At 36.0% G+C, this 13,476-nt stretch overlaps 1 protein-coding gene across 1 annotated transcript; it reads left to right on the top strand.

The window, feature by feature from the left end:
- On the top strand, positions 1–13,391 carry LOC138835504 (olfactory receptor 2L13-like). The gene is made up of 3 exons (XM_070033999.1): positions 1–916; positions 2,200–2,229; positions 13,252–13,391. The coding sequence occupies exons 1-3, from the start codon at positions 1–3 to the stop codon at positions 13,389–13,391; spliced, it is 1,086 nt and encodes a 361-aa protein (XP_069890100.1).
- Positions 13,392–13,476: the final 85 nt, after the last annotated feature.

Here is a 13,476-nt window from a genome sequence, read left to right as displayed (position 1 = left end):
ATGGAGAAATGGAATCAAACTTCCAATGACTTCATTTTATTGGGCTTGTTGCCTCCTAATCAAACTGGTCTACTTCTCTTGCTTCTTTTCATCTTCATGTTCTCTCTTACTTTGATTGGGAATTCAACGATGATCTCTCTCATATATATGGATTGCCGACTCCACACCCCCATGTACTTTCTCCTCAGCCAGCTTTCTCTCACAGACCTGATGTACATCTCCACCACTGTGCCCAAGATGGCATTCAACTTCCTCTCAGGACAGAAAAGCATCTCCTTCCTGGGCTGTGGAGCTCAAATGTTCTTCTTCTCCATGTTAGCAGGTTCTGAAGGCTTGTTCCTATCCTCCATGGCATATGACCGTTTTGTGGCCATTTGCCACCCCCTCCACTATCCCATTCGCATGAGTAAAGGGATCTGTGTAAAGATGATCATCGGATCTTGGATGTTGGGTTTCCTTAACTCCTTGGCACACATAATCTATGTCCTTCACATTCCTTACTGCAGGTCTAGAGTTATTAATCATTTCCTGTGTGACATCTCAGCCATTTTGCCACTGGCTTGTGTGGACACTTCCATCTATGAGTACATGTTTTTTGTGAGCACAATCCTGTTTCTCCTCTTTCCTTTCCTTGGTATCTCTGCTTCCTATGGCCGGGTCATTTTTGCTGTCTTCTTTATGAGGTCAAAGGAGGGAAGGAAAAAGGCCTTCACCACATGTTCAACACACTTAACAGTGGTGACATTTTTCTATGTGCCCTTTGTCTACACTTATCTTCGGCCCAAGAATCTCCGCTCTCCCGAAGGAGATAAGATTCTAGCTGTATTCTACACCATACTCACCCCAATGCTCAACCCCATAATCTATAGCCTAAGGAACAAAGAAGTCCTGGGGGCCATGACAAGAGTTCTAGGAAGGCTGCACAGGGTGATAAGTACATGTAACTCCAGGACTAGGGAAGCTGACATCAAAGGGTTGGGAGATCAGGCCCAGCCTGAGTTATACAGCAAAACCTTGTCATAAAATAAAACAATGTGAGTCTGGGAGATCTTCACTTCATAGAAAAAAAAGATTGTTATTTCTCTGCACTCCATTTTTATTTCCTTTTTATTTCCTTCAGGTATGCTCTGAACCACATAGTGACATATTTTTATTAAATAATACAATAATTTGCTAGGCACTGCTATAATTCTTAAGGTATTTACTTCATTTTAAATCACATTATACTCAGTAACTTAAGCAACATTGATATGAATTATTTATTACAGCCTCATTACAATGTAATATAAAATAAATATGCCATGCACATGCATACTACTGTCAACTATAGATATTCATGATAAAATTGACATCTTGTTTTCATAATTCACATGAAATTATTCCTGAGCTTATTTACTGTAATTACATTCTATGTTTTAAAAGCTTTGGGTGCATTGCATATTTGAAGGACATCAAACTAAGGCTGAACATTTTTCAAGTATCCAATATGCAAATGTCTTCTGTGCTAGAAACTGAAATGTTTTATATTTCACATAAAATCATTTGTGTATATATTATGTACTTTGTGACTAATAGATAGGTAACAGATAATAGTTTGATCAAGAATTGTATAGTTAATATAAAATATATATTAAGAAACCTTTTCACCCCATTTGGAATGGATTCTATTATAAAACATTATCAAATGCTTTTATAGCTGTAAAAGAAAGGGCAAGGCTTATTCAATGTTAGTTTTATATTAATTGTAGTATGTTAAATGACATCAGTCTGACAAACACTGCAAGATCTCACTGACATGTGAAATCAATAATTTGATAGAATTCGGGAATATGGTGTCGATCTGGAGAAGGCCATAAGGATGGTAAAGATAGAAGTGCATCAGTGGATGCAATTAGAAGTTTCTTGTGTTGCATGGTAGAGTAGATTGAATAGAGTTAACAAAAAGACATAACACATCCCAAAATAGGAGCAGATTTTGAATGTGCTCATTAATGTTTTAAGATGATGAATATAATATTTATACTGATTCAGTCATTATACTATGTAGGCAGATACTAAAACATGAGATAATGCATCACAAACACAATCATTCTGTGTAAGTAAAAACATATTTACACATTTGAGTGTGTGTTCAAATTTACCTGGTACCTTAGCAAAGGAACATTGTGATTTAGCGTTAATGATTTTGATAGTTTATTTTCTATTCTTTTTTAAAAGATACATTTTATTGTAAAAATACTGTACAGACGGGTTACAGTTACATGAGCAAGGTAATGAGTACATTTCCTATCAAGCATTGTTACCTCCTCCTTTGTTTATCCCCTACCCTCCCTTCCCTCCCACCTCCTAAACTACACTCCCCACCTTCCCCTCCCCCCTCTCACTACCTAAATTGTAAATTTCATTTTTCACATAGTGTCTTGTACATCTCAGGGTTACAATGAGTGGACCTGTATCTCTATTTAAGCGTTTTGATTTTTCCCTTCCCCTCCCCAAGAATTGTATAAATAAGATGTGGGGCACCAACATCAAATATACTGAAAACGGGTTATATCGTGGAAAAGGAAGATAGAAAAAACAAACAAAAATCACATGGTACATTATAAATGCATTAGAAACAATAGTAAGAAAGAAAAAAACACTTGTGTCACTATCTTGGGGTTCATTTTCCTTAACATCACCTTATCTGGTCATATGTACATAGCTTTACACCTCTTCTGCTTGTCCCAGACATATACTAGTCATTTCAAATAAGGGAAACCATAGGACCTATGTTTCTTTGGGCATGGTTTACTTCACTTAATATATTTTTTTCGAGGTCTTTCCATTTCCTAACAAATGGGTCAATGTCATTCTTTCTGTGGAGGCATAGAATTGTAGGACTATTACAAAGGGAGTTGCTTTCCTGATTTCAGCCATGCTTTTCTCAGTGTTGGCATACAGAAAAGCCATTGATTTTTGAGGGTTAATTTTATACCTTGCTACTTTGTCAAAGTTTCAAATCAGTTCGAGTAATTTGGGAGTGGAGATGGTGGGATTCTCTAAAGATCATGTCATCTACAAAGAGGGAGAGTTTTGCTTCAGCTTTCCCCATTTGGATCCCCTTTATGCTTATATATATATATTGTTGTGAAAATACTGTACAAAGGGGTTACAATTACATGGGCAAGATAATGAGTACATTCCTTATCAAGCATTGTAGCCTCCTCCTATGCTTATATATTGTCTTATTGCTGTATCTAGGCAACTTAATACTAAATTGAAGAAAAGAGTAGAGAGTGGACATCCTTGTCTCATTCCTGAGTTAAGAGGAAATGGCTTTAGTTTTTCACTGTTAAGTATAATGCTGGCTGTAGGTTTGTCATATACAGCCTTTATTGTATTGAGGAATGTTGCATGGCTTCCTAATTTTTCCAGAGCCTTCATCATAAAGGGGTGTTGGATCTTGTCAAATGCTTTTCTGCATCTATTGAGATGACCATATGGGTCTTATCCTTGCTCTTGTTGATGTGATGAATTATGCTAATTGATTTGTGTATATTGAACCAGCTTTGCATCTCTGAAGTGAATCCTGTTTGATTGTAGTGTATGATTTCTTTGATGAATTGTTGAAGTTGATTGGCCAAAAATTTTGTTGAGAAGTTTTTCATTGATGTTCATCAAAGAAATCGGTCTATAGTTCTCTTTCTTTGATGAGTCCCTGTCTGGTTTTGGAATGAGGGTTACCAGGGCTTCATAGAAAGAGTTTGGTTGTGAACTTTTTCTTTCAATTTCATTGAAGAGTTGGCAAAGTATTGGTGTGAGTTCTGCTTTGAAGGCCTTGTAGAATTTTGCTGTAAATCCATCCGGTCCTGGGCTTTTCTTAGATGGGAGGTCTTTTATTGCTGTTTCTATTTTGATGCTTGATATGGGTCTGTTAAGTTGGTTTAACTCATCCTGGTTTAGTTTCAGCATGTCGACATTTGCTAAGACATCATCCATTTCTTCCAGATTATCAAACTTATTAGCATAAAGGTTTGAGAAGTATTCCCTTATAATGTTCTGCATCTTGGTTGTTTCTGTGGTGATGTTTCCATTCTCATCTCTAAGTTTGTTTATTTGTATGTGTTCTCTACTTTTTCTGATAAGATTTGCTAAGGGTGTGTAAATTTTGTTAATTTTTTTGAAGAACCAACTCTTTTTTTAATTCTTTCTATTTTTTTTTTGGATTCTAATTTGTTTAATTCTGATTTAATTTTAATTATTTCCTTCCATCTACTGGATTGGGGTTTATCTTGCTACTTTTTAAGGAAGTTCAGATGTCTCATTAAATTTTTGGTTTCAGATCTCTCCAATCGGTTGATGTAGGAACTCCGAGCTATAAACTTGCCTCTAAGAACTGCCTTTGCTGTGTCCCAGAGGAGCTGGTAATTTGTGTGTTCATTTTTGTTGAATTTGAATTTCCTTTCTAATCTCTTCCATGACCCACTGGTGATTCAAGTGTGTTGTTCAGCACTCATGTGTTACCAGACTTTCTTTGATGACTTTTGGTGTTGAGTTCTAATTTTAATCCCTTGTGGTCTGAGAGAATGCTGGGCATAACTTCAATGTTTTTGAATTGGAAAGTTTGCTTTGTGAACTAAAATGTGCTCTATTTGGAAAATGTTCTATGTGCTGCTGAAAAGAACGTGTATTCTGCTGCTGCTGAGTAAAATATTCAGTAGATGTCTGTTAAATCTAGTTATCTATGCAGTTGTTTAGATCTGCAGTATCTTGTTCAGTTTTTGCTGGGTTGATCTACCTAGTGGGGATAGTGGTGTGTTAAACTCTCCAACAATTAATGTCCTTGAATCTATGTGAGATTTAAATGAAAATTGTGTTTCTTGGATAAGTTTGTGTGCTCCTTTGTTTGGTGAGTTGATATTTAGAATTGTAATATCCTCCTGAGGGAGAGATCCCTTAATTAGTATGTAGTGACCTTCTTTATCTCTTTTCACTAATTTTAATTTGAAGTCTATTTTATCTGGTATTAGGATTGCAACTCCCTCCTGTTTATGGGGGCCGTTTGCTTGGTAGATTTTATTCCAGCCTTTCACTTTCAAAATATGTTTGTTTTTATGGGCAAGGTGTGGCTCTTGAAGGCAGCAGATAGAAGGATCTTGCTTTTTACTCCAACCAGACAGTCTATGTCATTTAATTGGAGAGTTAAGTCCATTGATATTGAGACGTAGGACTGAGAAGTGTTTGGTAGTTCCTGCCATGTTATTCACCTTCTTGGGAATTGTGACAACTGGGTTCTTCCTATAGTTCTTGGATTCTCAGTTTGGGTGTGGTTTCTTGGCCTTTATTGTGATCATGTTGGTTTTCTATGTGTAGGACATCTTTAAGTATCTTTTGTAGGGCTGGTTTGGTGGAGATATATTGTTTTAGTCTTTCTATAGTATGGAAGGTTTTTATTTGGCCTTCCATTATGAAGGAGAGTTTAGCTGGGTACAGTATTATTGGTTGATAGTTCCAAGCTTTTCTTGCTTTATTTGTCTCTGATGAGAAATTTGAGGTTATTCTAATTGGTTTCCCTTTATAAATGATTGATCTTTTCTCTTTGACAGCTTTAAGGATCCTTTCCTTGGTCTGAATTGATCCTGTGGAGATTATAATGTGATGTCCTGTTTTGGTCTGTTCTATTTGGAGCTCTAAAAGCTTCTTGTATCTGAAGGCCTATCTTTTTATGTGTTTTGGAAGTTCTCTGTTAGGATCCAGTTAAATAAATTTCTCCAACCATTAACTTCTGTGTCTAGGTGCTGCTCTAGACCCATTATCCTCAGATTAGGCCTTCTGATGGTGTCTTCTAAATGTTGACTAGATCTATCATATTTCTTGGATTTTTCTTGGGTAGTTGTATGTTCTTTCTCTATAATATCTTGGCTGTCTTCAATCCTGGAGATTCAATCTATATGGACTAACCTACTGTCAAGACTTTCTCCTTTGTTTTTTATTTCCTTTTCTTCTAATTGGTTGGCTTTGATGGCTTCAAATTCTTTGTGGGAGCTTTGTTTTACATCTTGTATGGACTTCTTTCCTGCCTTAATTTGGTGTTCAGTATTTATTCTCAAATCTGTTAGTTGATTGGTTAGGGTTTCATTGGAGTCCCTTTCCTTCTGATGGGCTCCATTCAGCATTCCCTTTGTGGTCTCCCTGGATCCCTTCAGCTGTCTGGTTATGGATTACATGAATGCCTATTTTGATCTTTGTCTATTCTTGTCCTGCCCACGTAATTCCTATATAACTCTTTGATTAGCTTGCTCATGCTCAATTCCTATTTCTCTTTGTTGTCAGCCTGCTTATGCAATTCCTGTATTAATCTTTGAATAGCTTCTTCATGTTCATGAGATCCATGTATTAATTTATAGTTAGCTTCATCATGCTTGTGAAGTTCCTGTATTAATCTCACCTGCCTCATCTCACTCCCTATCATGCTCACATTGAATCCTTTGCGGGTTTTCAATTTTTTCATTCATCATGTTTACCAGTAGTGTTTGTAGAGCTTTTTGGGAACTCTCCTCTGGATCATTCATTAATTGTTCTGTCACCTGATTATCATGAGTGGGAGTTGAGATACCTGGACTTGCCATTTTTCTTGTGTTTCTCTGGCTTTTTCTGCCCATTTGGTATGAAAGTAACACCAATTTCATTCTAGAACACTATTTTAAGGCAAGTATCAACCAGAGTCCTATAGTTGCACAGTCAAAATGGCTGCAGCTACAATCTACTTCAACAGATACAATCAATTCAACATCAAACAACTATGAATTAATGGGCTGAGAATATCCTAGAGGGATTCTGCAGACCTGAAATTAATAGGTTTAGGGAGAATTGTGGGGAAAAATAGGATTAGAGGGATGTGGAGAGGTAAAAGGAAAGAGTGAATTTATCTAAGTTCTAATCTCCGAGAGGAAATGGATAGAACAGAATGGAAGGAGAGAGATAAACAAGAATAAATGAGCAAACAAAAATTTGAATTTAAAAAAATGAAACACTTAAAAAATTATGTTAGTATAAAGAAATAATACTGATAGGAGAAAAGGATACCATGAGAGGAGGAGAGAGATAATAAGGAAAAAAGGAAAAAAAATAAAATTAAAAAATGGAGTACTTAAAAATTATATAGGTATATATAAAAAAGAAATAATAGTACTATTAAAGAAGTTAAGCCTAAGAGGTTGTGAATTAAGTAATCAATTTCTGAATTAGCTATGTACACAATGAAAGATAAGATCTAATAATCCATGATGGCTATTTATCTGGGAATGAGCAGAGCAACTAACTCACACACAAAAAAGCAAACAAACACACATACATGCACACACATCTAAAATAAAAATTATGAAGGAGGAAATAAATAGAAAACATTTTTTAATAAAAATAAAAATATTAATTAGAAAAGTGAGTTATTTGATTGTTTTTGTATTGCGGGGAGATCTTGTATCTCCCCTGTGTCCATAACCAGTTTCTTGGTGCAGTCTCAGGTTTGCTTGTGCTGTTTGGTTTTCCTGTGGCTTGATTGGTTTCTTAAGTCAGTTTGTTTGAGCATGAAGAAAAATTATCTCCCTTACCCAGGACTTTGTAATCCTCCTCCCAGGCTAGTTCAGTGGGAGGTTGATCTGCTTTGAGTATTACAAAAGAGGGAGATGGCTGTTTCCTTTAACTTGGAATTGCTGTGATGAAGCTAGGTTCTGGATAGGGTTGAGGCCTATCAGCAATCAGCAGCATTTCCCTGAGGGGCTAGCTCCTGAGACTCTCACAGAGCCCAGCCTGGAGCCATTCTTTGGATTTATGTTTACTGAGTTTTACTTGTTTATCTTTTACCACTCCTGCTGCTGGGTGTGCTGTCTAGGCTGTAGTGGGGAGGTGCAGCCTCTGGCAAGAAAATTACTCCTCTGTAGGCAGAGCTATCTCTGCCTGGGTGGGGTTATTTTCCTCTGGGTGGGGCTGAGCCAGCCAGGCCAGGTCCAGTTCCTGTGAACTGTGGAATGGCTCCTATTGTTTTTTCCAAGGCGTGAGTTGGAGCTAGCTGCTTGACTGGGCCGTTGTCAGTATCAAAGATGGAGTTCTTCTCCTGTGTTGGGAAAGAGACTAGCTTCCCACTACTGCTCCATGAGAAGGGATAAGGATGTCTTGAGGATACTTATGCAAGGCTCGTGGTTTCTGGGCCATCCCAGGTCTGCAAAGAGTAGGATGAAGATTTCTGTTCTTTGTTAGTTCTTGCTGGTGGTGAGTAGAATTTGCTCATATACCACATCTGGTACTTTTGTGCTGAGCTCTCTGAGTTGATATGGTGGCTGCAGTAGCAACTGCTGCCGCCACTGGAATGCACAGAGGCAAGTGCTCAGATCTGTCTCCTTGACCTAGCTTCCTGGATTTTTCTTTTCTGGCCAAACTCTCTGTACTGTGATGGCACAGTTGGTGTGACTCCCTAGTCTAGGACTGTTTACTGGAACACTAAAATTCCTTTCTATGCAAGAGCTTGTTTAGCCACCAGCTTCTCCTCCACCATATTCTCTGGACTCCTCTTTGTTTTCTATTCTGTTTAACTCATGTATTTTCATTTTAATTATATCTATAGTCCATCCTGTCCTGAAGCCATTTATACCTTTATCCTAAAAACTTATATGTGTGTATGTTTGGGCTAATGTTAGGGCTTGAATTCAAGGTAAATGTTCTATCTCTTTTGCTTAATTCTGGCACTCTACCAATTGAGCCACACAGCCCATAGCAGCTTTTTGCTAAATAATTGGAGATGGGAGATAAAAATATCAGCTATTTCTGTTCAAGTTGACTTTGAACCTGGATCCTCCAGATCTCAGCTTCCTGGTAGCTAGTATTGAAAGCATATTAACATTAAAAGAATTTCTTTAGTAGAAAAGAATCATCTATATTGGTGTCACATTAATAAAACTGTTAACTTATATGTGGTATTTTCATTTTACAATGGTTATTTCCTAAAGGAAAGCAGTGATGTCACCAAGTACTTGCACCATGCATTATATAAAACACATTAGGAGAATTTCAGACAGTTGATAATAGAAATAGAATTTTATATATGGTGAACTTCTCTGCTCATAGACATGAGGTCACTAACAAAACTTGACTGCTATAAAGATTCAATGACATTGTGCCACAACTTGTGGTGTTCAATTCATAAATTTTTCCAACTATACTACCAAACAAAAATCATTTTACTATGTGTGCACTATCCAACCCAATGAGTTAAATTAATTTTAAGGTTATTTTACATTTCTGGAGCCTCTAGCTCTTACATCCTACAGTAGAGGCATGGCTCAGGGCATTTTCCATCTCTGGAAAATTCTGCTTTACATCTCTTATTCATGATAACTAGCAATACATTTACCCCATTATCAAGATATTTTTTCCAAATCCCCATCCCATATTGTTATACTTATCACCCTTCTCCGCACTTCTGTTCTTAAATGGCCAATGTTAATGAAACATTGTCAGGATTGTGTGTTTTTAAACTAACAATCACAGTGTATAACAACTGAGATGACAATGCTAGTAACTATAGAAATTTCAGCTGTTAATATGAATTTGTCTTCAGCACAGCTCTAGGATTCTGATATTTTTCCATTTTGAGAAAACACTGAATAATCAGGTAACAATAAGTGTCAATAGGAAAAAGCCAATTCTTGATTGTGGAAATAATCTCATTAAGATGAAATATGTAAAAGTTTAATTGTATTTTTTCATAAGCTGCTCAATTATTGTTTTTCTAGAAGTACATAAAACAGAAAGTTGATATAAAACATCAAATGATTTTAACACATTAATCATACTGATAGTTCTTCATGATGTGTGATAACTCAATAAAAATATGTTGAAAACTGAATCTTCATTTTCTATGTCATGGATGAATGTGAAAAAAACAAACTTGAAGTTTGTTTTCCACAGACTTGTAATTTACTGTGAGATACCCATCCACAAGTATCTCACAAAATATGTATCTTACAAGTATCTTACAAAATCAGGTGTCATAAACATAGTTTCTTATGCTATATCACAGGGCTTTTATACATTCCTTAAATATGCCCCTATTACTAAACACATGTTTTTCATCCACTTGGCATGTCTATTCTTTTCCATCTCAATCATAAGACGTCTGAAACTATAAACAGACATTCTGTTTAAATTCATAAAACATCTTTCTTGAAATTTTCTTACAAATAAATGCACAATCAAAATAATTTATAATCATTTGCTAGGTTTTGTTCACTTCTTCAAAAAAAAACTCTAGTTTTCATCAAGTGCCAACTACATATAATCTTCTTCTCCTTTTTCACTAACATTCAAGGATGTTCTAAGCAAAAACTTGGTCATGAGGCTTGAACTCTGGGCCTGGGCACTGTCCCGGAGGTCTTCAGCTCAAGGCGGGCACTCTAACACTTGAGCCACAGAGATAATTGGAGATAAGAGTCTCAAGGGTTTTCCTGCCCAGGCTGGCTTTGAACCAAGATCCACAGATCTCAGCCTCCTGAGTAGCTTGGATTACAGCCATGAGCCACTAGCAACCAGCCTAACCAGAAGATTTTTATGAGCATCTATACAACATATTCATTATTCAGAGGACAGGAGTATGTCTTCTCCTTTTCTCAAACTTAGAGAACATTTCACATTGTTTGCAACATAATTTCTTATTTTCCTGTTTTTCTTTGCTATAGTTAGAATTATTTGCATTTTAATATATATAGAACATAACATGATAATTATAGTATTTTCATGAGAGTATTCAAATTGTGAAATTCATTAGAAAAACTCACAGTCCAAATGAATAGAAAGAAATTAGCATTAAATGTATTGATGGTAAGTCAAAGGGAGTGGGTAGACAAATTAAGAGTGCATGGTGGGAGAATGCAATCACAATATCCAATATATATCATATGGTATTAATAAAATTGAAGGGAAGGGTTGATTAGGGAAGGATGGGTAGAATAATGAATGGGGTCATCAAAAGATGTGCTGTACTTATAAACTGGATAACTGGTAATTCTTTGTAAAGCTACTTAGATAAAATAAAATATAATTTTAAACAGAAATTAATACATTGTAAATTAAGTGAATATAAAAAGAAAACAGAGGGGCAACCAGAACACAAGATTCCATGCCCTGTGATATGATGTCTGATAATTTATGGTATTAGTCTTTAAGAGATGTGAAGGAAAAGGCCTACTATAACTCCAAGGTGGGTATCAAGTGGGAGATTCTCACTGAGAGGAAAAAACATCAGTAGCAGTAGAAACCTCCCTGCCCTGCCCTGAAAGGGATGTCATACTTCAGTACATTCTATGGACGTAAGTCATCACAATGAGAAAAGTTAAACAGGGAGATATAGTGAAAATGCATGAACACATGCACCAAAATACATGTGCAAATATACTCAGAATCAATTAAGAATAATTCCCAGAAGACTCCAAATAATAACATAAAGCATTTGTAACAAAAACAGCTTGGAATGAGGATATTAAGGGGACTGTGGGACAGATGATTGGAGAAAGAAATGATGAGTGAATATAGGAATGATACTCCATGTCCTTAGGTGTGATTAGTATTAGCACAACTGATGGGACAACAGAATGTAATAGATTGGAGGGAAAGGAAGAGTGCTGGAGGGGTGACACTTATCAAAATGTATTGTCTGCCTAAATGGATATGCTAATTTAAAACCTCTCTGTAAAACAATTTGAAGATAATAAATGAAATAAAATAATGCTTGGAAAATGCAAGTCATCTTGTAATTATTTTTAATTTCAGAAATATATAGTTAAGATCATATTGCAGTTTTATTCTTTATTTTATTTTTATTGTAAAGGTGATATACAGAGAGGTTACAATTACATAAGTCAGGTATTGAATACATTTCTATTTGAAATATCACACTTTCGTTCATGATCTCACACATTTTTCCCTACCAACTCCCCTCACCCCCAAGTTATGTAGCTCATTTCCAACATGGTGTCTAGGTATCATTGAATTAGTTTACCCTTTGGAAGCTTCTGCTTCCCCTCCCCAAATCAGAGAAACTTACATACAAGATAAAAGGTAAGGAAATGAAAAAAACAGTGACAAAAGGGGAAAAAAAAAAAAACAGAAAAAAATACGCAAAAGTAATGTAAGAACAAAAAACCCCTCTTAATTCTACTTCTTGAAGTTTATTTTGGTAAGTATCATTTTATATTATGATATGTACATAGCCATTGTGCTCTTCTGATCCTCCCTAAGAATATTCTCCTTTGTTCTCACTATGCATGTTTATTGTCCTGTTAAATTTATGATGTCCAAGTGTAAATTTGTTTGGGAATAAGCTATGTGGCCAAAGGAGGAAGCTGTCAGAGAAATAATTTACACAGCTGGGGATATCATCCATGAGAAGCATTTCAATTCTAGCGAACTATTCTTAATAGAAAATGTAGCTTATCCTATAAAAAAAAGGTATTTGGAAATTGCTAGCTGTTCTTAAAATGGTGGTGTTCATGTTAACTAGCTACTTTGATAGGAAAGAATTTCTGACTCCTACAATCCCCTCATATTTTTAAGGAGCTTGCCGGATTAAAAAAATAATAATAACAGTAAAGGTCACAAAGAATCCCTTGATAAGCAACATGATTTTTTTTTTCTGTAAGGGTAGTTTGATTATGTCTCTTAAGAACTTGGTACCTTTCATCTTGTATTTACATTTATCTAATTTGAAGGGGAAGTGGACTAACAAAATGCTGAAACATGGACACAGGATGACCCATTGCAACACTGATACTCAAGACACTAAGTTGGAAATGAATTCTACAACATTGGATTGGGGAGAGGAGTGAGGGAGGTGGGGAGGGAAGGGATAGTAGGAGAAAAACAAAGAAGGGGTAACAATGCTCAACAAGAAATGTGCTCATTACCTTACCAGAAAATAAAATTTTAAACAAAAGAACTCCCATTTAAGACCTATAGTCATTACTCCCAAAACAATTATAAAACAGGTCAATTATAGACACCATAATTCCTTTCCAATTTGTACTAGTCTGTGGAGACTGTCAGAGTGGTCAATCCTTGTAAATCCTTAATAGGGGGATGAAATTCACTCAATGGATTACCAGAATAGAATGCGCTTAAAACTTGGTATACTCATTAGAAATTCCTATAGAGAATCCAATTACAGAAATGAGGATCAAATTATTCTTAAGTTATAAGGTCTTTTAAGATTTTTTTTTATAGACTGGTCTTATCAAAGTGCCAGATTGAACTGGATGGCCCATAGAACCAAAGAGCCAATTCCCTTCCAGATGAATGGTAAGGTCCCAACCGTTGCCTCCTCAATACCACCAGATAACCTCTTTGGCTATGGAGAGTGCTGACTTGTTTTTCCTCAAAAGCATCAGCCTTCACTGCATCCAGACAAGATTACCAGAAATACTAACTGTTCTCTGGACCTGGAGAGGC

The sequence above is a fragment of the Dipodomys merriami genome, unplaced genomic scaffold, assembly GCF_024711535.1.
Source record: "Dipodomys merriami isolate MVZ:Mamm:240054 unplaced genomic scaffold, mDipMer1.0.p SCAF_24, whole genome shotgun sequence".
NCBI classification, from domain to species: domain Eukaryota; kingdom Metazoa; phylum Chordata; class Mammalia; order Rodentia; family Heteromyidae; genus Dipodomys; species Dipodomys merriami.
The sequence above is the reverse complement of the archived record's forward strand: the minus strand, read 5'-3'. Positions and strand labels throughout refer to the sequence as shown.

Bases quoted from the DNA above. Each gene is read 5' to 3' on its own strand.
- LOC138835504 (XM_070033999.1), top strand. From the start codon at position 1: ATGGAGAAATGGAATCAAACTTCCAATGACTTCATTTTATTGGGCTTG. The intron at 917-2,199 runs GGCTGCACAGGG...GATAGTTTATTT, and splicing joins CATGACAAGAGTTCTAGGAA to TCTATTCTTTTTTAAAAGAT. The intron at 2,230-13,251 runs GTAAAAATACTG...TTTTTTTTATAG, and splicing joins TTTAAAAGATACATTTTATT to ACTGGTCTTATCAAAGTGCC.